Below are 22,949 nucleotides of genomic sequence, written 5' to 3' on the forward strand. Positions count from 1 at the left end.
GAAAATGCGAAGTCGGTCCAGCCCGAGTACCCAAGCCGGCCATAATCCCGTGTAAGCCTGGAACTCATTTGGCTCATGAAATAGAGTTCGGGGTAATTTTACATCTCACGGCGCTAACACCGACGGCTTGGTAAGGAACGCGGCAAGTAATTTACATCGGCGTGTGGATGTAAAAAAGGTAGTTGAGTGTGAGCCCATTTTACCAGTTTCAATTCCCAAACATCGCTTATTATCGACTTATCTCGGTCTTTTGCTCTAATTTCAGCTCAGGCATCCGTGTCTTTCGTATGTACCATCATCGTATCTCCAAGTTCAGACCATGTATGAGGAATCAAGGATGTTCTTCGACATCAGCCAATGCTGGTGAAGAAGTCTCAGTTCTGTGTAGAAGGTTCAGGCAATAGCCTGACTGGCAATCACATCTAAAAACTATCAAAAGAAATACTCCTTTCTCTGAGGGATCTCGACGGTCGAAGCCAAGGACCACGAGGTTCGTGAGAGAAAGGGTTAGGGTTAGTAGTTAAGTATAATCCAAGTCGCATCTTGCCCTCAAGCGAGACAAGCGTAGGTAGCCACTTCGCGAATGAAACGTAGCTCGAATTACAAGCTTCGAGATGCATATTCCCCGGCTGTTTTTCCTGCAATCCTTCGCTGACTGCAATGTTTCAGATCAAGCGGTTTGAGATGATCATTCACCCATTCACCATTATCACATGCAAACCAAGCTCTGCAAGACCGCCCACAAGGACACCTGCAGGCCTGCGTCATGTTCGCGGGGCACCCCGCTGTCCGCAGCCTCTGACGCGCTCCAAAATTCCCACTAGCGACTAGGGTCCAGGTCCAGGGGTCCTGAGCCGACAAGTGCCGGCCCCCGTTTCCGTGACCGTCGTGCTTTGCACATGCCAGTTGCCGAGACGTTTCCGTTTCCACTTCTATGGCCGGGACAACGGCGCTGCATTCGACAACACCTCTGCTCCCCCTATCCGGTTTCTCGCGACGGCGATTCTCTCAATTGTTAACCCATCATCCAATGCGGTAGACACCGGATTTTCTATTTACTTTCCCTCTCCTCGCGAGCGCGCAGTGCACGAACCCGTCGCGCGTCTTGTTCCGTCCGTCGCATTTCTCCCGCGCCGAATTGCCGAGGCTCAATCATGTCGGCCGCTCTCGAGTCTCTCAAGGTGCGATTTCCTCGGGGATGCCATCGCAGCTAGCCAAAATACTATGGCCCGCCCAGAGGCTCTAAACCCCCATTCTGACCACACGACAGGCCGCGACCGAGCGCATCATCCTCGACCCGAAATACCACGACCTGCTCGCCATCCTCAAAGGCGCTCGCAATGGCGCCGTCTACGGCACCAAAGTGCGGTTCCCGCATGCGCTGGTGTATGGAATACCCACAACCTCTCGCCTCCTAGACCACTGGACTGATATGGAATATGCAGCATGATTATGCTTTTTCGCTCTGGAACGTATGTTGGCCCCCAAACCATACACACCCTATCCTCCCATCTCAGCCAACTAACACAGTACCCGCCCACCAGATTCCGAGAAAAGATATGGCTCATCTTCCGCGCGACACGCACCCACGCCCGTAACCTCGCCAAGTTTGCCGTCATCTACAAAGCCACCTGCGCGCTGCTCAGGCGCTTCGGTCAGACCCCGGGAAAAGAAGGTATGAATGACAACGACCCCCTCTCCCCAACCATACCCACACCCACTCACCATAACCCAACAATACCTAGGCCCCTACGACAGCTTCGTCGCCGGCCTTCTCGGCGGCTACATCGTCTTCGGCCAACGCTCCCCACGCTCCGGCAAAGTCTCCTCGGTCAGCCAACAAATCGTCATCTACATCTTCGCGCGCGTAGCCCTCGCACTCGCGCGACTCGCCGTCAAACCAGGCGTGGGCCTACCCATCGTATCGGCCAACGCCAACCGCAGCGCAACCATCAGCCACTACGCCTGGCCCGTGTTTGCTAGCGTCTCGTGGGCGATGGTCATGCACTTGTTCAAGTGGCATCCGGAGGATCTGCAGCCGAGTTTGAGGAGTAGTATGACGTATATTTATCGGGATTCGGATAGTTGGGATGGGTTGAGGACTTTTGCTTGGCATAATAAGTAGGGGGATAACCATCGTGGGATGGATGGGATGGGATTCAGGGAATAAACGGGTGGGGAGAGCAGAGGTTGCTTGGGGGATACGATACATACACTGGCGTTTGGGTGCTTTTTTTGGCTTTTTTGTTCTTTGGGGAGGCATGGTTTCCCTCAGCGTTGGTTTTGAGAGTCTTGGATATGGTTGCATACAACAGGTGTAGTTGTACACTATACATATTTGAGGTATGGGCTGTGCATTAGAGATAGGGCCGAGCTCGGGCGATGAAGCGGAAGCGAGAAAATACAGCGATACTGAGTATCGATGCGCATTTACTAGGACCGGTGCGTCTGCCGGCTCGTGCTGGTTCCCACATAAGATAAAGATCAAGTCTATCTCAAACCTTAAACTTCTACCAAGGACCATTTTGACGTACCTTATAGATACAGCCATCTAACGTGAAGGTAAACCTACTTTCAATTTCGTGTAGCCCTGCTCTGCCTAAATACAAAACTGGTGTGATACCACGTGCATGAGCACCTCCATGCCCAGTTGGGCATCGTTGGGAGCACTTGCCTCAACCAAGTCACGCACACCAGGTGTCCATCACACCTGCCGAAGCTGAACACTTCCACAATCCGGGGCAGGTACCCACGTGTATGATAAAATTCTGATTGTCTCAGGTAGAAAACTCAGTTGCCGCCTAGGGTAGGGACCCTAAGAACTCTATGTTTTGTTTCACGATTGCTTGATGTCTGCAGTCCGTATATCGACAGCAACCCCTTACTTAGTTTTGGCATGCCCGCTGGAGACCCTTTTCTTATTCTTCCGTTTCCCCTTATCCACGAGCTGATTTGCATGCTTCGGGTCAAATGTTTACCCCGGAAAGTACAACACATCCCCACGTCCAACCTCCACATCGTGGCATCCGTTGAGCTGGCCACACATCAAAGATCTGGGGCTTCGACGCTTCCAAGTGTCGGATCCCCATAGTTCGCGCCATGCTTGATGTCGTGGAGAACGATCAGATAGGCAAATCATGTGGTTTGTTGATGTCCTGGCTCAGGCAGGAGCCACTGTTGGGGTGCTGCGTTGAGCCACTGGAAACCCGGGCCAAATGGGATGTTAGGGTCGGTGTTGTTTCTTAGGCTCATCGCGAGATGATCCAACCCTCATTTGATGGGATGTCGGGCTTTTACAGGTGTTGATTCTCTCGTGGGATGAGCATCATGCTCAGCTGGTAAGTTGAAACTTCTCTAAACACACGGACACTGTCATTCTTACGTCAACCCGTCATCTGCACTAGATATTTAGCAACCCCGCGATGCACAAAGTTTAGTTTATTTTAACTCTTGGATATCCCCGTCACTCCTTTCTTTTCTTCGGGCTCCCTTACAAACCCGGTACCTCAATAATCCCCACCCCAATCTCACAACCATCCGACCCCTTAACCGTTAACCCGTCTCCCACACACCACACCCACCATGGAGACTCCCTGCACCGTCTGTGGCGGCCCAGTCCGCTTCTCCTCCTCTCTCCCCCTTCCCCCCATCTTCCCCTGCTCCCACGTCCACTGCCTCCCCTGCCTCCGCCTTAACTACACCCTCAGCAGCCAACCACAAAACAACCACCACCAGAAACACCTCTCCGACAGCCACGCCCAATACCCCCCACCCCTCCCCACCACCTTCCGCCCGGTCCAATGCTGTCCCGCCCAACGCATGCCCATCCCCCGTCTGCGCGCCCACCTCCGTCTCACATCCGCCGAAACAGCCGTCTACCGCGCCCGCCTCGCCGAATACGACACTCCCCCTGGAAGTCGACTATACTGTTCCGCACCAGCATGTGGCCGGTTTATTCCGCCTGCGCTGCAGGACTCGCGTGTGGGGAAGTGTAGACGGTGCTGGACGAGGACGTGTGTACGGTGTGGGGAGCAGGCGCATGCGGGGAGTTTGGTGGGGGAGTGTGCGGGTGTTGTTTCGGCGAAGACGGGGGGCTTAGGGGGTATTGAGAAGGCGGCGATGAAGCCGTGGAAGGAGGGTGTGGTGAGTGCTTCGACGGCGGCCACCGCTGCGGCGAAACGGAGGCGGTTAGAGACGGAAGGGGAGGAGGGGTTTAGGAGGATTGCGAAGAAGCTGGGTTGGTGAGTTGGTTTGAGGGTTACCTGTTTTCTTGTGATAGTATGCTTGTTGCTAATGCTCTCTGCTAGGAAACCCTGCCCGTCATGTAAACGATGGGTGGAAAAAACGGCGGGGTGTAATCATATCCAGTAAGTTTTCTCTTAAAAGATACCCCTTTCCTTGTTGTGTCAGAGCTACAGTATCTAATACCAAACAGCTGCATGTGCGGGTGTGACTTCTGCTATCGCTGTGGGGAAGCGCCCTATTGGGACCATGGCTTGTGCCCCTCGTGAAATCGGGCTATGCATCATGAACCGGGGGATTCGGGGAATCCTCGTCTGTCGTTTGGTGTCTTATTTCTTTTGTTGGTCATGGCGAGGCGTCGTGGTTGGCTTTGTGGTCTTGCACGGCTGATAATGTACTCAGTCGACGGAATGTCGGATATAAGTCCATCCTTCTCATTTGTAGTATTATCGCGGGGCCTAAGGGCCGTGGCGGGCATGGAAGGCAAGGAAGTCCCTTGTTTGACCTGTACCGTAGACGTTGGGAAGGTCAATGACTTCGGTATTGACGGGACTGATATGATACTTGTGTACTTCAGGGGCTATGTGGTAGGTGCGGGCGTATCAATATTTGGGAATTGAAACACCAGCATCTCATTGTTCACAAGGAATAACTTCACGCCTAAGGCACCGTCAACTGAACATATTGCCTTACATCCCCTTATACCCCCCTCTTGAGCTAATGACAAACACGCCATTCCACCTCCTCCGCTCCCGGACTCAATCCCCATTACGTAAAACGAACACCGGACGCCATTCCCATGCCAGGTATTTTGTCTTCCGAGAAATCCCAGATGCCATCTACAACAAAACCAGAACCACTTTAAACGAGGAGAACAGCGTTGAGACAGCCGTCGTTCTGAAATAAGGTCAGTAAACAAGGTGGGAAATGTTCCGCTTGATGAAACTCACCTCAGGGTTGTTGGTAATTTGCGCGTAACGACCCCAGGCAACCTTACCCGAAGCCGTGACGATACCTAGATCGGAAACATTGACCTCGATACTGTGACCCCGTTAGTGAATACACTCCCAATATTCACGAACAACAGCCAAAACGTACATTGTACCCTTGGTCAAAACACCAAGTTGGGTGTCTACACATCTGATTAGTACAGTGGCAGGGAATGTCGGCAAACAAGGGTATCGTACAGCTAGATACAGGTTAGCTTAGCACTAGTTAGTTAGACATAGCACGACTCACAGAGGGTTGCTCGGGTTCTTCTTGACACCAAGGATAGGAAGCTGGACGGTAACGTTGAGAGTTGGGTGTGTGACGTTGGCCTTCTTGTAACGCAGACCCATTGGGCGGATGAAACCTAGAATCGTTAGCATCAGCCCGCCCGCGGTACAGCTGCTGGTCTTAAACTCACGCTCGTATTTGACCGGCCGTCTGGTAAAGTCGGGCCCGACAAATGTAGGCTGACAGATTCGTTAGTATAGCCGTCCAAAACTCCCGAGATCCAGTTGAGGCAACCTTTGTAACGACACGCTTCCACCCTGCATCATAGTTAGCATCAACCCCCAGCACAGCAGTCCAACAGAGAAAACATACCCTTCTTCTGAACCTTCTTGCCCGTCTTGACACTATTCACCCAGTCAGCCCTGAATCAACCCCATGATCCCCCCAAACCTCCCCAGCCACGCCCCAGCAGCACCAAAAACATACACTTTAAACAACTCCTCCTCACTAATCCCCCGCACCTTCGGAATAGGCACCGAAAACCTCGCCGCCTTCTCCGCCCTCTTATTCTTGATCTGCGAGCTCAGCGCCTTCGCCGTCGTCGGGTTCGCACGATCAAGCAAATACGCAGGGATAGCCTCGGACGGCTCCTTCTCGGCCGGCGCGCCCTTCACGTTGCGCTCCTCGTGTTGCTTGATGGCCTTGCGCATCTGGATCTTTTGCGCGTGTCGCTGTTTCGCGTACAGCTTGGCCCGCAGGCCGCGCAGGTTCTGCGCATTCTCGCTTTGCTTGTGGCCTTCGCGGGCGGCCTTTTTGCGTTGGCGTTCGTCGTGGTCGAGACGCTTGCCGTGAAGCTTGCGGTGGCGTTCTGTGGGGGGGTGTTAAATTCATGGTTGTTCGAGGCTGTCGGGGCCGCTGCGGGTGTCATCGGTGTGCGGGACGGGAGGTGCAAGCCGTCGATGGCGGCGCAGATGGGGGGAGGGAGGGGGTGTTCGTACCGATATACTCGTTCTGAGGCTGTAGTTGTACAAGAGATGCGGTTAACGAGGCGTACTTCCTGGTGTTGAGGGAGACGGGGGACAGGGAAGCTCACCATGCTTGTGGTCGGTGCCCTCGAAAGGGACTGTAACGCTCAAAATGGAATCAAAGACACGACGGCGCAAACTCTTGTTGACGTCTGTTGCCTCTCTGGCGATGGAGGTTCAATCGAGGCGCTGGCTCTTCAAAGACGTTCCTGAAGTTCCCCGATAAAAAACTCGATGGCCTTATCGGATTCGCAGGTGGCAGGTTTTTGGTGGGGCGGAAGACAGGCCAAGCGCCTATTGGGTGGCAGGTGCCAAGCCTCCCCTTCAAGTACCAGAGTACGCATGCTGCGACGTCCTCACACCCAAACCTCGAAGGCTCGAAACGGGCGTTTAGCTGACAAGTGGAGAGACGGCAGGTGCCGAATATAAGCGACGTCGGTGCAGCACCAGGGCTAAGGAGAGTAGCGAAGGAACAAAAGTCGAGAACTGTAAATGTCAATCTCGTGTCTACGCAACATTTGCACACCAAGACAAAAATGTGGAAAGGAGTTCACGGTAAAAAAACACCTTGCATTCAAGAACACGAGGTGACAACTAAATAGCTACGGTGAAATGCAAACGCTGATGGATGTGAATGGCATGTACCGCCGCCCGCCCATCCCTCTAGACTCCATGCTGATGCGAGACGTCGATGGAGGTCCCTCTAATGTAGTAGTGCAGTGACAACGCCGCCAACCAATCCGGCCCATCCTAGAGAGGAAAACAAAGTAGAAAGGTCTAGAAGAAATAAAATGCACGCTGATTACGCTGTTTCGTGCTCCCAAGGCGCGTACCCGACACGAGACCACCGAGTCCGGAACAGGCATAAGACAGTGCCGAGAATATTAGCGGCTTGCCTTGGACTTGGTGGTTTCAAGGAATCGACGACGCCTCTCTTCCTTCTCCCGTTTGAGTCGTTTCTCGAGCGCCTCCTGCTCCAAGTCCTCGCGTCTGGCTTGACGGTCGGCCAGTTGCTCCTCATCCTCAATATCCGTGAGCCCCGCCTCCATGTCCGACTCTTCGTCATAGGAATCGTAGCGGTATCGGGGACCACCCCCGCCGTATCCGGGCTGAGCCTCTTCCTCTTCATCGTCGACAATGAAATCGTCCATATCGTCCTCCTCGTCGTAGCCCCCTCTACGTGGAGCGGAAAGTGGACCGCCATACCGGGGCCGATCGCGGCGGGCGCCAGACTCAGGACGACCAGAAGCGCCAGACTTGGTTGATGCGGACGCACCCGGCCGAGGACGTGCAGTGCCCGTGTATCCGGTAGTCGCTGTGGCCGCTTTCTTGACCTTCTTTTCATCAGCCGGAGCCGATTTCCCAGGGGCCGTCGATACAGTAGATGCACCATTCCGTGCACCAGGGTGCCTTGGGGCGTCTCGCGAGAGTGGCCCGCGAGCGCTCGGGGGACTATTCCGGCCGTTCGCGCCCTTCCTCGCGCCTGATTTTGCCCTCCGAGCCTCTTCCGCCTTCATTTCCTTGCGCTCCTTCATTGTCATGTTCCGCTCCACTGTCTTGTGTTGGATCTTGCCCAGCGACTCTCTCTGTTCCGAGTTGGCTTTCGCTCTCGCCATAATCTCCGCATACGACCGCTTTTTCGGCGGGCCGGAGTCTGTTGGGCTCGGTCGACTAGGCACTGGCCGAGGAGGCGGCTGTTTGTTGCCATTTGTGGATTGTGCGCCATTCCCATTAACCCTGAGACTTGTCGTGCTTTTCTTCTCGGCCAACGTCTTTTTCTCGACTGTCGGTCGCGGAGTAGGGACGAGTTTGTTCTGCGAACCGATGAGCGGCCGGTTCGCGAGACGGGGGGAAGGCTTCGAATCAGTGCCGCCTGGTTTGCTTGTCCTTTCGGTAACCACATCGACGCGAGGCGCTTTTACGTCATGCGGGCGAAGCTCATCATCCGCTTTCCGTTTGAGGACAGTTGTGGCGGGGCGAGGGGTCGGCTTCGGCGCCGCCGATGGCGACGGCTTTTCGCCGGTTATCGACGCAAGTAAATCGAGAATCTGCGAAAAAGAAAACACGTCAGCATTCGAGCAAACGAAAAACTAACGACGGCTGTACATACCGGCATCGCGAGTGATGAGTTCTGGTCGCTTGAAAACGGTCCCTAGATGCCACGTTTTGCGTTGACCCTCCCCAGCCTCAGACCGAATATTGGCGCCCAGGCATCGAGAGTTGGGAAATTCAGCTTGCTGGCTTCTCACAGGCGTATCCCAGCCCCGGCTGGATTCGATCGGCTAGCTGTCTAAATGGCGAGATAGCGAGAAGAATGAGGATCGAAATGGCGAATAAATACTCGGCGCGGTCGGGGCGGTTTAGAGGACGGTTTGGAGAGGGCGATAAGGAAGTTTAGGTGTTTGGAGAGTGCTCTGAGCCTCAACGTTGGCCAGCAGCCTCTTTTTAACTTGTTGGAGGGGGGCGCATAGGACCCACATTTAATGAGCCAGCGCGCGCCTGGAGGCCGCGGAGGCCAGGTGCAACCGATTCCGGCAGAATGCCAAGAAAGCACGTGCCCACTCGAGGTTCGCGAAAATTAGGTCAGCAGATATGGAGATGTCACCGGGTCCGTGCGAGGTGCCCTAAACTCTCCGGCGTGAGTCAGGTGATTTGTGGGGCCGAAATTTGCGGGCTCACAATTGCACAATTCTGAAAATCAAAGAACTTCCTTGTGTCTGAACAACCCACCTAAGTACCGACCAGAACTAAGAAGAGTCTTTCTCCGCCCAACTTGCGGTTAAAATTGATTGACCTCTCTTGTTCTTCAAGCAACCTCAAAAGTAAGTTTTTCTACCGACACTTTTTCCACAACCACGCCAGCGGCCCAAAGTACCCGGCACTGACAAGACACCCCGCGCCAGATCAACCAAAATGAAGCACCTTGCTGCGTACCTCCTCCTCGGCCTGGGTGGCAACACCTCGCCCTCGGCCGCTGACATCAAGGCCGTCCTCGAGTCCGTCGGCATTGAGGCTGACGACGAGCGCCTTGACAAGCTCATCTCCGAGCTTGACGGCAAGGACATCAACGAGGTAGACAGATTTGCGCTCTTCGCCCACAGCATGCGGGAGCAAGAACATTCGCTAACATAGTGGCACAGCTCATCTCTGAGGGTTCTACCAAGCTCGCCTCCGTACCGTCGGGCGGTGCTGGCGGTGCTGCCGCTGCCGGCGGTGCTGCTGCTGGTGGTGCTGCCGAGGAGGCCCCCAAGGAGGAGGCCAAGGAGGAGGGTATGTGGTTATCCGTCAATTTTACGCCACCGACAATATGTGCTAACCCATGCCGCAGAGAAGGAGGAGTCCGACGACGACATGGGCTTCGGTCTCTTCGACTAAACGCCTCACCACAATCGCAACAACAAAAACGATGCCGTGGTCATTTCCGAAGTGGCCGAGTCACCTTTGCGTCTTCTTCCAACGACTTTAAGAAGACTGTTGGACCCGTGTCGAGTGAGTCCAGGGTTAACCGGGATTTCTCTGTCGCCACAAGGGATTATGAGATAGATGGAGCAATAGAGTGGCTGGTCTCTCCGGACGCTGTGACCCGTGGAATCCGTGATCTTCGCCTTTGGAATTCGTGACGTTCGCCTTGTCGACACTAAATAATTATCCGCAGGCGACCTGGGTAGGAGAGAGGGCCATCCAGCGTGGGCCCCGGTGTAGGTCTGATCAAACGGGATGGTTTGTATGGTCGCAACAAACGCATTCAGTCTTCAGCCGACATGCAACAGTAAACGACAAATGCCGAGGAACTGACCACAGTGAGTCTACCAGCTGTGCAGTCTGTCAGTAGACTTGCGCCGGATTTCACCGTCCTGCTTTTCGCAGGAAATGCGCCAAGCCTCGTCCCTTCGCAAGATTTTGGCCGACCGTGGGGATCGCGTGGAAAATCTTCCTGCAGGCACTCTCATTGGTCGGTTGCCCGGTCAACGGCTCGGACGCAGTCCCTTGCACGCAGGAACCGCAGCCTAAGCTCACGATTGGCCGCAAATTCGACGATAGTGGATCCGTTCCACTGTTTGTCCACAAAAGCCTCCCCCTCGAGGGAACCTGCTTCCCCAAACATCCCGGACAACAGACATCACCAACTTTTTTGGCGGGCAGGGACTTTCGACCTGAGCAAGATAAGTACTCTTTGCTTCAATTCGCTTTTATTTGCGAAAAACGATCGATTTTGTGTACATCCCTTCGATCTTGAGCGTTTTTTGGTTCAACCAATCGCAACTGCGCCGCAAGACAGTAATTTCGGCGCGTGGTGGGCAACGCGACGACACTCGACACCGACAAAACCACCATTAAACCGCCCGCAACCATGTCACCAACACCAGCCGAAAGAGCGGGACGCTATGCGCCCGTGGGGAGGAGGATGTCCACACGAATAGCAACCCGGGGCCATCAACAGGCGCAACAACAGCAACAATACCGCAATCTCGACGACAGCTCCGACGATGAGGTGCTCAGTCCTATGAAGCTGAGCGCCATCACCAAGGCCCTGCTCGGCGGCGGGCATGTATCGGATGCGGCCGCTGCGTCGAACAATGCGCGCCGGACCTCGATCCCCGCTCCGGCCAAGGGAACAACCGACAATGCGTCAGCCCCAAAGTCGCCTACACCGTCTAGTAGACCCCGCCCGCGCGATGGCGCCAGGAGAAGCTCGATTCCCGCTCCGGCGGCGCAGGCTAGTGATCAAGGGTCGCCGGTGCCGGCGGCGGGCCGTGTAACCCGCCACTCACGGAGAGAAAGTAATCTTTCACCACCGCAACATCGATCGCCTGCAGGCAGCCGAGAGACCAGCCCGGCGCCTAGGAAACGGGTGGTCCGACTGCAGACCGCTACAGCTGCTAATGGCACGAGCGGGAGCCGCCGGAACAGCCTACGGAACTCGTTTTCGTCGTCGACCACGAGGAAACGGCCCGAGAGCGTGGAGCGTTCGAAATCCAGGACGGGCGGTTCGTCTCCGGTTGTTCCGCAAGACCACGCTGCGAAAACTCCCGTTGTGCCGGTCAGGACGGTTAGGATAGCGGTGGGCTCGTCCGGTCAGAAGCCGGCATCCAGCGCCTCGTCTGATGGGCGGTCGAAGTACAGCACCCGTTCGGCTGAGGGTGAGAGTCGTGGTGGTTCCGCTGCCGGCAATGCTGCCGCAGCGGTCGCCCCGCAGGCTTCGCTGAGGATCAAGCGGGTCGGCAAGACACCAGGCAGCTTTCTCTCCGGACCAGCCCGTCGTGGGCGCAGGAGACAAAGCGAGGAGGACGGTGAGGGCCAGTTCGATGGTGAGCCTTTTGGCTCGGGGCAAGAACCCGGCAGTCAGCAGCATGCTCAGTCCGGGAGGGAACGAGACGCAGAAGAAGATGCAGCAGCATCAGCGGCCGAATATCCAGACTTCGCCGCGTCTGGGAGCCCCGTGAGTTCTAAAGATTCCGCCAGGCTTGCGCTGCGGAAGCACAAGTCCACCTTTGCCACGCCGCTCAGCGAACGCAAGCCGGAGCACGAGCACCGGCCGCTGGCCTACCGCATCCCATCGCCGCGTGGTGCGCCCGAGTCGCCTAACTTTGACAAGGAAAACGACGCGCCGTCGGAGATCGAACCAGTCATTCCCGCGTCCATGCGAGCGCCCCTTGCTTCTATGGCTGCACCCGGTGGTGCCGGTCTCGCAAGCCAACGACCACCGTTGCAACCCGTCGCCTCCATCAACCCGCAGATGATGGCAGAACTCCGCCACCAACCGCAGGTGGTCCCCAATAACCACATCATTGCTGCGCGGGCCAACCAACGGGCTCCTGCACCACCGCCCCCACCCAAGATGTCCGTCGCGGAAACGGCCACGGCGGCTGCTGGTGCTTCGACTGCTTCGCAAGCGAGCAAGAAGCGGCAGTTCTTGCTGCGGGTGAACGGGAAGATGTACACGCGTATCGACTCGTTGGGCCGCGGCGGGTCGGGGAAAGTGTATCGTGTGTCGGCCGAGAACGGGAAGCTGCTGGCGCTCAAGCGGGTGTCGCTCGAGAACTTGGATGACAGGACTATCAAGGGGTATCATGGGGAGATTGATCTTTTGCAGCGGTTGACGGGTGTTAACCGCGTCATTCAGCTCATTGATCATGAGTTCAATGCCGAGAAGAAGATGCTCAGTATTGTAAGTGACCTACTTCCCAGTTCCGCTTCCTTGAGAGAAGGGAGTTTCTAACAGCCAACCACAGGTCCTAGAAGCCGGTGAACTCGACTTCAACACCTTCATGCGCAGCCGGCTCTCCGAAGACTGCCGGTTCGACCCAGTCTTCGTCCGATACTGGTGGAAAGAAATGGTCGAATGCGTACAATCCGTCCACCAAAAAGACATCATCCACACCGACCTCAAACCCGCCAACTTCGTCCTCGCCCAAGGCCGCCTCAAAGTCATCGACTTCGGCATCGCCAACGCCATCCAAACCGACATGACTGTCAACGTCCACCGCGACGCCCAAATCGGCACACCAAACTACATGTCCCCCGAATCCCTCATGGACTCCAAAGAATACGCCCTGACCTCTGGCGCCGGCGGCCAGATGCCCCATGCGTTGCCGTTACACCGACCGAAACACTTCAAACTCGGCAAGGCCAGCGATGTCTGGAGTTTGGGGTGTATCCTGTACCAGATGGTGTACGGTCAATGTCCCTTCGCCAAAGTCCCCACCATGATGGCCCGGGTGAACGCGATCAAGGACTGGAACCACACCATCGAGTTCCCGGAGGCCACCGAGCACGGCGTGCGTGTGCCGCCTAGTTTAATCCGCACGCTCAAACGCTGTCTCAGCCGTGATCAAACCTTGCGGCCGACGTGTGACGAGCTCCTGGCCCCGACCGATCCGTTTTTGTATCCTATCGAGCTGTCCTCCGCGGACGGTTCCGCTGTCAGTGGCAGTCATAATGGGGCTGTCGACATGGATAAAGCAATCCCCATCACCCCGGACCTGCTGCGCGATGTGGTCTGGGATGTGGCGCAGCGTGTGCGGCGCGGGGATGTGGTGGATGCGGAGGTCTTGCAGCTGTGGCCGACGGCGTACTGGGCTAGTTGCAAGAAGTCTTTGGCTGCTGGGCAGGGCCGGTCATGACGTCACTATCTATGACTTGACGGTTAACCTTGCTGGTTAGTTGGTTGTTGGTTTGGTTGTGGGAGTGATTGTTGATGTTGGGTAATGGCGTTGGACTTGAAAAACTGGAAAACTGCTTGGACAGGAAGCAGGACAGGACGGCTGTTGAACGTGGACGTGTAATGACACCGGAAGCAAGGAAAAGACCCCAAGACTTGCGCATTCTTATACCCCGGGGCTGGATGAGGGTGATTTATCTTTGTTTGTTTTCTTCTTTTGTATGTTCTTGTGGTGTTGTGTTGGAAGATTTATAATGAATGACCTGGCTGGCGAGGCGAGGCGAGGCGAGCTTGGAGTTTTAGACCCGGTCTAGGCGGTTTTCTGTCTTTTTTTCCTTTGTCTCGTGTCTTGTTAGTCCTCAGCTTGTGTAGTTCTCTTGGACACTGGCCGCGAGGCATGTGCAGAACTTGTAATGGCGATTGGTGTGGTTACTGATCATTCTGTTACTTTTCGTGAGACATGGTGTGTATGCTGTACTCGACGGTAGTTGTGCGTTGTCTCTCGGTAGTTTTCCTTCTGTTACTTTGGCGCAGTCTATGCCGTAGGTAATGCCGAATTGGTCAACTCTCTTCCCTGTCGTCGAGGGTTTCAGGAGATCACGTATATTCTGGCGATGGCTTGAACGCCCAAAGTGGATTCTTCGCGTCCCGGGCAATTGAGTTTGTATGGAGGGAGTGCGGTGGGTAAAAGTTGATCATCCCGTAAGCAAAATGGCTTAACTTTGTCGGCTAACGGTCATTCTGACATTTTATTCGTGTTTGTGCACGCCTTCGCCGGGCGAATATTGGACCTGGTTCAGAGCCAAAGTGCCGTGCTCTACGAATGAGCTTGGAACTGACTGCTGCCGCGGCTCTGTCTTGAATAACTGTCTCAACATAGAATCCCGGTGTGTTACAGCTGTTAATAACACCAACAATGAACTGCCACAAGCAGCAGCATCGGACATATAAATAACAACGTATGTTTACAGACGTCAAATATGATACATTCCATTCAACGGCTTATTCATCTTACAACCGATGACTCATGCCCGTCGACCCGACCGGGCCATTTTGCCTAGCATACCATCCCTCTTCTCCCCAGGAGCATACAAGAATCCGGCGAACTCAGTCGATCCCTAAACTATAGCCCCCTCCAGCCCCTCTCAGTCTTCCCCCCCTTATATCCATCCATCCTCTTAAACGTTTGTCCTCCTATAGATCCTCCACCTCCCTCCTAACACTCAACTCACTAACCCTCAAAACCGTATACCGATGTTTACTAAACACCCTCTTCATCCTCCTACACCGTCTCTTCTTCTTAACCATAACCCTCATCGGCTCCGCCTCCGTCCCGACCACCGTCGCGCGGCACGCAAACAACCTTTCATCCACATAGGGCGCGCCCTGCAGCGTCAAGTCCCGACTGCCCAGCTCGCTGGCACGGTTGAGACGTAACACATCGCCCGGTGAGACCCCTGGCATCAGGAAGGGGAGGCGGATGGTGTCGCCTTGGGTCACGAGGTAGCGCTTGCCGTGGATTAGGACGGTGATGTAGTGGCCGGGTTGGGCGGCTAGGGCTGGGAGGAGGGCGCGGACGGAGGGGCTGAGGGGGGTCGGGGTTGTTGGCGGGGTGGGTGGTTGGGTGCGTGGGGAGCGAAGGGGGGAGGGGGTTTGGAGGATGGGGTTGAAGGGGGTGTTTGTTGTTGTGAGTGTGGTTGTGGATGTGGCTGTGGGTGTGGTTGTTGTGGTAGCAGCAACGGCGGCACCGGGGAGGGTCGGCTCGGGGTGGATGACCGGGTCGACGTGTTGCGTGGTTTGGTTGAAGAAGCGGATTGCTGTTGCTGGTGTTGTCTTTGCTGTCGTGATCGTTGTTGTGGGGGTTGGGCGCATGAGGCGCGCCATGGGAGCGCGCAGCTCCAGGACGGAGCGCAGCATTGGCCGGCTCATGCTCGTGATTGTGAATTGGCTTGCCTCGGTTGTTCGGCAGCGATGTGCTTCAGCCGTCGCGGCGCTGTTCGGCCGATGATCTGGATCCTAGTGTGGTGGTGGTCGAAAATTTGGTGGGTCGAATCGAGTCGCGGGCCGGAATTTTAGGTGGGGTCACCGAGGTGTATTAACCCTAACCCTGATCGCTCAACACCACGACGGCCACCCTCCAAGTCACCTTCATAGACAAAAGGCTGAGTTCAGTTCGCTACCATACACCTGCTAATCCCTCTGACTACATTTCAACCGCCGCCGTTCTCTAAGCCTCAGCACACACGCACAACACCGGATTGTCAAATCTTGGCCCCCTCCACGGCCGCAAACCCAGCAAACTGCTCCAGCGGCAACAACTGCATCGGCGCCGCAAACAAGCCCTCCTCCTTGCCCCTCTTCACCAAGTCCCCGAGCTTGGGGTTCTTCTTGTGCACCTTAAACGCCTCCGCGTCAGCATACCTATACACCGTGCGTTAGCTCGGCACTTTGCTACTGCATGATATGATACAGAACCGGGCTGAGTAAGAGGGTAAGAAAGAGAAGAAACATACACCTCCCACACAACAACCTTGGGCTCCTCCGGGCTCCCACTGCGGAACCACTGGTACTTGGTCACGCCGGGCTCGTTTTGCTTGACGGAGTCGATCAGGGCCTGGGCGAGTTCTTCGAGCTGGGGAGTCAGAGGGTCAGTGCCGTGAATACCGAATGTAGGTCAGGGCAGTAAGAGTTAGACATACTCGTGCCAGCTTCTCGGGCTTGGGGGACATGATGGCGAGGAGGTGGATAGCCATGGTTATGGGTTTCTGGGGTATGTGGGTTAAGTTTGGGTTATGGAATTGAAATTTAAGGGTAAATCGTGACGAGAAGGAAAATGGTTTGAACAGCCCAACTTCAAGTATGTATACACTATTGAAGAGGAACACTGATTACAGATCCGTCAACCTCGGGATACCACATTCCCGAAAGCCGGTGGGGAAAGCTTTCCATGTTGAGATATGGCTCCACTATGGCAGCTGAATAATCCATGCCATTGGAGGTCGACGAGAAGCAGGGGATAGAGATCCCCCGGTTCCAACGGTACATAGGTGGGTGAACCCCGAAGTTCTTGGGCCTTGTTGACGACTCAGTCGGTATAGTGCTTGATGCCGAGGGCGAGACATGAAATACATTGACTTTGTCTTGCGCTACGGGTTGTAAGTGGGGAGTGGTGAGGCAGGGTATAAACTATAGCGGACCTTTTCCCATCTCTTCAAGAACGACTGGAATTGGGAACAAAAAGTTCTCGGTGGAATCCTATTTATGGGAGAGATTCAGTTACAAGAAATGTTTGTTTAAGGTTTCGGATTATCTATCATGCTTGCCAATTTCATTGTTCAAAGTAAAAGAGCCTATTCCCAAATTAACCTATCTGTTCCTAACAATCTAATCTCAAAGATACCTTATCACCTTGATAAATTAACAAAGAACCATCCTTCTCCTTCGCCATCAGCGAGTGTCCGCTTAACTAAATCTAAGCCCAGTGTAGTCAGCAGCCCACCTAACCACCCACTTTGACCTCCGACCTGACTTACCTTGACCCTTTCTCTTCCCTCACACCTTTCTTTACCTTCCCATTAGTCAGTGACCTTACTTACCTTACCGTTTATTCCCACAAAACACATCCCAACCTTAAACTTAGCCCCATCCCTAGCCGCCCGCCCACGGCTTACTTTGTTAGTTTAAACTCACCTCGACTTACCTTCCCATCTCCCCCCGCCCCTATAAACAACGTAAAAATAAACAAAAATAACGAAAGACACACTTACTTACCTTCCTCCTCTCCCTCGCTCTCTGACGGAATACAGGGGGGAGAGGGAGAGACAGCTTTATAGAGAAAGATCCCTACCCCCCCCTCTCCACCATCGCCGCATCAGCCGACACCCACTCGACCGACTCCTCACTCGAGTGACTCGCCATGCGATGCAGTCTCTTGTTGACGCTATCGTACCAGTGTGATGTCTTTGTGGGGGTGTTGTTGTTATTGTTGTTGCTGGTATTATCATGACCATGACTGTTACCAGGGCCAGGGCTGGCGGTGGGATGGTTGTTCTTGTTGTTCTCCTGTTTGGTTAGGTGATAGGGGGTTTTTAATCTTAGGGGGGCTGGGACTGGCTTCGGGGCTAGGACTGGGGCTGGGGCTGGGGCTGGGGGTGATTTCGAGTTTGAAGGTCGGTTTGGGGGTGCGTTGGGTGGTGTGTTCTGACGAGTATTGCCACCCTGCCTGTGACTGCGGCTGTTGCTGTTGTTACTGCTGGTGTTGGTGTTGCAAATATGGTTGTGGTTGTTCAGTCTGCGGATGTGATCCTCCTGCTTGCCGTTCTGTCCACGGCGTTGGGTACCAGTACCAGTGCCAGTACCAATACCAGTGGTATTCACCACCGGAACCCTCGTAGCAAACATCGGGTTTGGCCGCGGCACCGGGATACCCGAGGACGACCCTGTGGCCACCTGCTGCTGCTGGCGTTGCAGATATCGCTGTTCTCGCCTTTGATACAACGGTGCTTGGGCTTTCGGTTTCTCTGCCACTGCCGGCGTGGCCCCCTTCACCTCAAACGGCCCTGCCCTGGGGACTTCCGTGTTCCCCCGCCAGATATGCACCGTCTCCTTCGGCCCCGGCCCCGTCTGCGGCGACGGCTTAGGCGTGAGCCGCAAAGGCGGCACGGCACACGACCCCCGTTTAAGCTCGTGAGAGCTGGGCACGTATGGGGATAACATGACGGGGACTTCCATGGCTGAGTTGTTTGAGCCCTGGGAGTTTGTCAGGGGCGAGACGGAGGGTGGTGGTTGGGTGGGCTGGGGTTTGGCATAGTGTCTTGTTTGGTGTCTTACTTGATGCTGTGTTTCTCTGGTTTGGGCTGGGCCCGGGTAGTGGGAGTTTTGGTTTTGGTTCTGGTAGGGTTCGACCGGGAGAAAATTCGGGTGTGGCGAGGGGTGGACGCGGGATAGGCGACTTACCACGGCGTTGTGGGTGGCGTGTGGGGGACTGGGAGTGCGGAATCGGACCTGCTGGCGGGCTGGGTTCCGGCGAAGAGAGGTGTGGGACGGCGGTCGTCGTTGATGTCGGCGGTCAGATCCTGATGAGCCGGGATTGCTGCGTCTGCCGTTGGGATTCTGGTTGTTTCCTCTTGGTGATGGTCGCCTTGGGGGCGAAGGTCTCGTTGGGGGTGAGTATCTTGGTGAGTTTCTAGAAGTGCTTCTCGGGGCGTGTCTCGTCTGGGATGTTCTCGACGAGTTTCCCGGGGAGTATCTCGATGAGGGATACCGTGAAGAGTTCCTCGGAGAATAGCTCCTCGGAGGAGAAGCCCCTGGAGCCTGATTCCCCCATGGGTTCTGAAAACGAAACCCGGTAGACTCAATCTCCGCAGCCCGCGCATTCATGGGACGCCGGGTAGACCCCCTCGAACCATCCTTCGGAGGCACCGGCGGTTTACCTCTGCTCCTCTGACCCCTTCCCGTCTGTCGCTCTCTCTCTCTTTCCCTCTCCAACTCCTGCTGTCTCTCCCTAGCCCGCTGCTGCACAGCAGCCTCCCACTGCTCGGCCTTATCCTTCGCAGCACGGTACTGCCGCGCAACCGCCCGGGCACGCTCACGCTTCTGCTGCTCCTGTCTCAGCTCCTCCCGCTCCTGCTTGCGCTGTCGGTCCATCAGCCGCTGCACGCAGGCCTGTGAGCACATGGTGGGCGCTTCCTTGTTGTTGCGGCGCGTGTCGGGGCATTGAGAGGTGCGTGTGTGAGTGCTGTGGTGGCGGAAGAGGGGGAAGTTGCAGAGCGTGGGCGCCGCTGCAACTCTGCGCTCGTGGTAGGCTGCGCAGCGGCGGGTGCGGCCTTCGAAGGTGTGGCCGCATTGGAAGTGTGTGACTTGGATGAGGCACATACTCTGACTTGTTGATTTGTGAGGTCTGAGTCTTGATGTAGTTGTGGATACTCTCGTTGCGTTCGGGTTATGTGGAGGTTGGCCAGCGGCCTGTGGTTGTAGCTGAACGACAAAACGTAGGCTGAGTGAGGTCTTTTATATATGTCTGCCTCTAGAATCAGCTTCTTTGTTTGAACAGTGTGGGTAGTAACAATGGCTTGGTTCCATACGATAAGCCGACTGAACAACACCGACTTTGTTGTCAGGGCCCGGTGTTTAAGAAAGAGAACCCTTCTTAATGGTTCTTGATTCCCTGTGTTTCGATGAACGGATAAATCTGAAGCCATCCCTTCCAGATGTTCACCTATTCCACCGGGGTTGTCTATTAGATCCTCGTTAATGCCGAGAGAATGAACAAAGATAGGATGGAACAGTCCCAAGTACGGCTGTCCGCGATCCATCGGATCCTGAAATAACTCGATATATTCCCAGCGCGCTCGAACAGACCGTCGTCTTGCGGCGGATGCCTATACTCCGGGAATACTCACAAGTGATGCCTCGTGTTTAGGGTAACTGTTCCGATGCCCAAATGGTTTTCGTGTTGACGCGAAGGGTTCTTGCCCTCCTCGATCAGCGGCCGGAACAATCGAACCCCCCCTCCCTCTGGCTGCCTCCAACGCCCAGGCAAAAGAAAACCAGAGCACCCGGAAGTCTTCCGGAAACTCTTCCGGGACAACGCCCAGAAAGTCACCCGTAAGTCTCCCCCATGGCCCCACGAAATGCCTCATGGCAATCCTCGCAAAATCTTCACGGATTTCAATGAAACAGAATCTTCACGGAGATCCTCATGGAAATCCGGGTAGAAAACCTCACGGAAAACTTCACGGAAAGTCGTGTAGAAATCCTCGTGGAATTCTTCCCGGAAATCTTCACGGAAATCCTCCAGGGAATCCTCATGGGAATCCTCATGAGAATCCTCAGAGACCCCAAAGAAACCCAGAAAGAAATCACAAAAGAAACCCTCTAAGAAACCCGATGAACATCCCCAAAACAATCTCCAAAAGAAACTTCACGAGAAACCTCACAAACCCGAAATAAATCTGAGAAGAAACCCAAAAGAGAACCTCAAAAGAAGTCTTTTGAGAAACCCCGAAACAAACCCAAACGGAAACCTGAACGGAAACCCGAAAGGAAACTGGATAAGAAATCTCGAGGCTAACACAAAGGAATATTATAGTCACACCAAGAATACCACGCCGAGACCAACACGACCATGGCCCTGCGCGCCGACATTCTCGTGCTGGTGGCCGACTACCTCCCCCCGGCCGACCTGTGTGCGTTGATGGCGACCTCGCGCCACCACTACAAGGTCCTTGCGACCTTCGAGCCCTACATCGCCACCAAGCATCTCAACCGCTTGGTGTGCGCCGCCCACGCCACCGACATGGCCCACTACCTCCCGGCCGACTGGCCGATCCTCTCCTCCCACCTCACCCTCACTCACCACCCCCGCGCCATCCTCTTCCAAGACCCAGCCACCTTCGCCTATACCCACGAACTCGAGCAGCGTGCGGCCTTCATCAACCAGCTCTTCGGTCCGGCGACCAACACCACCAGCACTCTCTCCCCGGCCTTCATCGGCCTCTACCAACGCCCGGAGCTGCACAACCTCACCCCGGCACAACAAACCCTCCTCACGACCCGGCTCAAGCAGACCTGTGCCCTCATCGACCGCATCGCCGACAGCGGAGCCATCCTCCGACACGCTTTCTGGTCCCTCTGCCAGGACCGAGCCGACGACAAGGACGAGGGCCTGCCGTTTCCCACCTTCACCACGCACGGCGACCTTCCCCGCGTGATCCACCATGCGCAAGCCGCTCTCCTCTCGGCGTTGACCCCGCTGGACCTGGCTTTGATCCAGCTCGTGACCGGCCACTGCTACATGATCTACTGGGTCCAGCTGCAACAGCTCCAACAGCAACAGCTCCAACAGCAGCAGGCGCACAGCGCGGTGCCGACAGCCGACGTCAACCCGGCCGATGCGGAGAACTTCTCGCCTTTCCCACACTGGCAGCACCAGCAGCAACGCTCACTATTTCCGACCAGCACAGAGCTGGATTGGTTCGACTTCCCGACCATGGTGCCTTACCACCCGCACATGTGGTCGTTCATCGACGTGCTCCTCCAGCACGGCACAGCAGCCATGCGGTTGATCGCGAAGCCTCAGCGCAACACCACCACCCCGTGCCCGTTGTTCACAGCCCTGTTGACAGCAGCACACACCACCCACTCAGCCTACCGCGCCACAACCCTCGCCCACTCGTTCACCAGCAGATCCTTCACAACCCCGCGCTACACCCAACCCCCCCTCTCCTCAGTCCTCCAAACCACCTTCCACACGGCCCTCAACCGCACCCTGACCACAACCCAACAACACACCCTCGCCTTAGCCCAGTACCCGCACCTCTCCCCCGATAGCCCAGCGCGCTATCGTCCCCAGCCGAAATGGATGTGGCTTATCCAGGAGTGGCTTCAGGACGGAGACGGCAGTAACAGTAACCTGGCGCAGCGTTCGGTTCTCCCTAACGAGTATGAAGGGTGGGTGGAAGATGGAGCAAGGGGGGGAAGTGGGTGGTTGTTTGAGTGGGCTGAGAAGCAGGATGTGAACATGGTTTTGGAGGGGGAGATGGATTCTTCGGATGAGGAGGATGGGGGTGATGAGATGGAGGTGGATGATACGGATTCGGATTCGGATTCAGATTCGGATGTTGGGGAGGGGATGGAGTTTGTGGGGTTTTCTTAGGGATTTCTCTCAAGGCTTTCGTTTAGAGTTTTCCTTTGGAGTTTTCCTCAGGGTTTCTGAAGGGTCGGAATCGGGATCGGGATCGGGATCGGGATCGGGATCGGGGAGGAAGGAAAGGCGTATCTGGCTGTGGCTGTTTGTTTGGCTGGATTAGCTGGACAAGAGGCATATTTGAGATGGCACAGGACAAAGCAACGCACAGAAGGGATGCAATACAAGGGGGAAAGGAGAGAAACAAAGAAAAGGAAACTGTCGGTACTTGTAACTTGTTTAGCATTTCTCGTCCCGGTCACCGGGCACCTACATAGCTGGGATCTGCCTGAACGAACTGCTCTTTAGTGGCTAGTCTATCAGGCCAAATGCATTTGTCTCTGCATCATCTTTCGTCCCAATAATCGAGTGAGTGAGGATAGATATTGGGCTCTGGTGTAATTGACCACGCCCATTAACCTGACAATAGTTCTCTCGATAGTCCTTCGATAATCCTTAAAAATAACCCCTCGATAGATGCTGCTGATCCCGATTCCGTAACGTAATTCTCGGCGGCCAGCGTGGTCGAGGCCATCGGCATACCCTGTGATGTCGGCCGATACTGCCCAGGTGAGTAGACTACCAAACCAATTGGAGTAACTCCCTTGCTCATGTA

The 22,949-nt window shown here is 55.3% G+C and overlaps 11 protein-coding genes across 11 annotated transcripts; 5 read left to right on the forward strand and 6 right to left on the reverse strand.

Annotated features, from left to right (window-relative positions):
• Nucleotides 1-1,154: 1,154 nt before the first annotated feature.
• C8A04DRAFT_30225 (peroxisomal membrane protein 4) lies at nt 1,155-2,125 on the forward strand (the record flags this gene model as incomplete). The annotated part of the gene is made up of 5 exons (XM_062781299.1): nt 1,155-1,181; nt 1,271-1,386; nt 1,446-1,472; nt 1,545-1,675; nt 1,746-2,125. The coding sequence occupies 5 exons, from the start codon at nt 1,155-1,157 to the stop codon at nt 2,123-2,125; spliced, it is 681 nt and encodes a 226-aa protein (XP_062635482.1).
• A 1,457-nt stretch (nt 2,126-3,582) lies between these two features.
• On the forward strand, nt 3,583-4,245 carry C8A04DRAFT_13478 (uncharacterized protein; the record flags this gene model as incomplete). Its single annotated transcript, XM_062777731.1, has 2 exons — nt 3,583-4,138; nt 4,193-4,245. The coding sequence occupies 2 exons, from the start codon at nt 3,583-3,585 to the stop codon at nt 4,243-4,245; spliced, it is 609 nt and encodes a 202-aa protein (XP_062635483.1).
• Nucleotides 4,246-5,103: 858 nt separating this feature from the next.
• Nucleotides 5,104-6,556, reverse strand: C8A04DRAFT_30227 (uncharacterized protein; the record flags this gene model as incomplete). The annotated part of the gene is made up of 9 exons (XM_062781300.1): nt 5,104-5,139; nt 5,193-5,283; nt 5,482-5,596; nt 5,651-5,699; nt 5,755-5,777; nt 5,833-5,864; nt 5,947-6,328; nt 6,459-6,477; nt 6,554-6,556. The coding sequence occupies 9 exons, from the start codon at nt 6,554-6,556 to the stop codon at nt 5,104-5,106; spliced, it is 750 nt and encodes a 249-aa protein (XP_062635484.1).
• Nucleotides 6,557-7,369: 813 nt separating this feature from the next.
• Nucleotides 7,370-8,601, reverse strand: C8A04DRAFT_30228 (uncharacterized protein; the record flags this gene model as incomplete). The annotated part of the gene is made up of 2 exons (XM_062781301.1): nt 7,370-8,533; nt 8,596-8,601. 2 exons carry the CDS (start codon nt 8,599-8,601, stop codon nt 7,370-7,372), a joined length of 1,170 nt encoding a protein of 389 aa, XP_062635485.1.
• Nucleotides 8,602-9,398: 797 nt separating this feature from the next.
• C8A04DRAFT_13472 (60s acidic ribosomal protein-domain-containing protein) lies at nt 9,399-9,860 on the forward strand (the record flags this gene model as incomplete). The annotated part of the gene is made up of 3 exons (XM_062777727.1): nt 9,399-9,557; nt 9,626-9,755; nt 9,814-9,860. The coding sequence occupies 3 exons, from the start codon at nt 9,399-9,401 to the stop codon at nt 9,858-9,860; spliced, it is 336 nt and encodes a 111-aa protein (XP_062635486.1).
• A 976-nt stretch (nt 9,861-10,836) lies between these two features.
• On the forward strand, nt 10,837-13,609 carry C8A04DRAFT_30230 (kinase-like domain-containing protein; the record flags this gene model as incomplete). Its single annotated transcript, XM_062781302.1, has 2 exons — nt 10,837-12,654; nt 12,719-13,609. 2 exons carry the CDS (start codon nt 10,837-10,839, stop codon nt 13,607-13,609), a joined length of 2,709 nt encoding a protein of 902 aa, XP_062635487.1.
• Nucleotides 13,610-14,841: 1,232 nt separating this feature from the next.
• C8A04DRAFT_13463 (ribosomal protein L21-like protein) lies at nt 14,842-15,576 on the reverse strand (the record flags this gene model as incomplete). The annotated part of the gene is made up of 1 exon (XM_062777724.1): nt 14,842-15,576. One exon carries the CDS (start codon nt 15,574-15,576, stop codon nt 14,842-14,844), a length of 735 nt encoding a protein of 244 aa, XP_062635488.1.
• A 332-nt stretch (nt 15,577-15,908) lies between these two features.
• C8A04DRAFT_13458 (uncharacterized protein) lies at nt 15,909-16,400 on the reverse strand (the record flags this gene model as incomplete). The annotated part of the gene is made up of 3 exons (XM_062777723.1): nt 15,909-16,068; nt 16,170-16,279; nt 16,347-16,400. 3 exons carry the CDS (start codon nt 16,398-16,400, stop codon nt 15,909-15,911), a joined length of 324 nt encoding a protein of 107 aa, XP_062635489.1.
• A 1,090-nt stretch (nt 16,401-17,490) lies between these two features.
• On the reverse strand, nt 17,491-18,378 carry C8A04DRAFT_30233 (uncharacterized protein; the record flags this gene model as incomplete). The annotated part of the gene is made up of 1 exon (XM_062781303.1): nt 17,491-18,378. One exon carries the CDS (start codon nt 18,376-18,378, stop codon nt 17,491-17,493), a length of 888 nt encoding a protein of 295 aa, XP_062635490.1.
• Nucleotides 18,379-18,832: 454 nt separating this feature from the next.
• C8A04DRAFT_30234 (uncharacterized protein) lies at nt 18,833-19,521 on the reverse strand (the record flags this gene model as incomplete). The annotated part of the gene is made up of 2 exons (XM_062781304.1): nt 18,833-18,978; nt 19,053-19,521. The coding sequence occupies 2 exons, from the start codon at nt 19,519-19,521 to the stop codon at nt 18,833-18,835; spliced, it is 615 nt and encodes a 204-aa protein (XP_062635491.1).
• Nucleotides 19,522-20,773: 1,252 nt separating this feature from the next.
• On the forward strand, nt 20,774-22,303 carry C8A04DRAFT_30235 (uncharacterized protein; the record flags this gene model as incomplete). Its single annotated transcript, XM_062781305.1, has 1 exon — nt 20,774-22,303. One exon carries the CDS (start codon nt 20,774-20,776, stop codon nt 22,301-22,303), a length of 1,530 nt encoding a protein of 509 aa, XP_062635492.1.
• Between the last annotated feature and the right edge of the window lie 646 nt (nt 22,304-22,949).

Source organism: Dichotomopilus funicola, assembly GCF_033296635.1.
Source record: "Dichotomopilus funicola strain CBS 141.50 unplaced genomic scaffold C8A04scaffold_48, whole genome shotgun sequence".
Lineage (NCBI taxonomy): Eukaryota > Fungi > Ascomycota > Sordariomycetes > Sordariales > Chaetomiaceae > Dichotomopilus > Dichotomopilus funicola.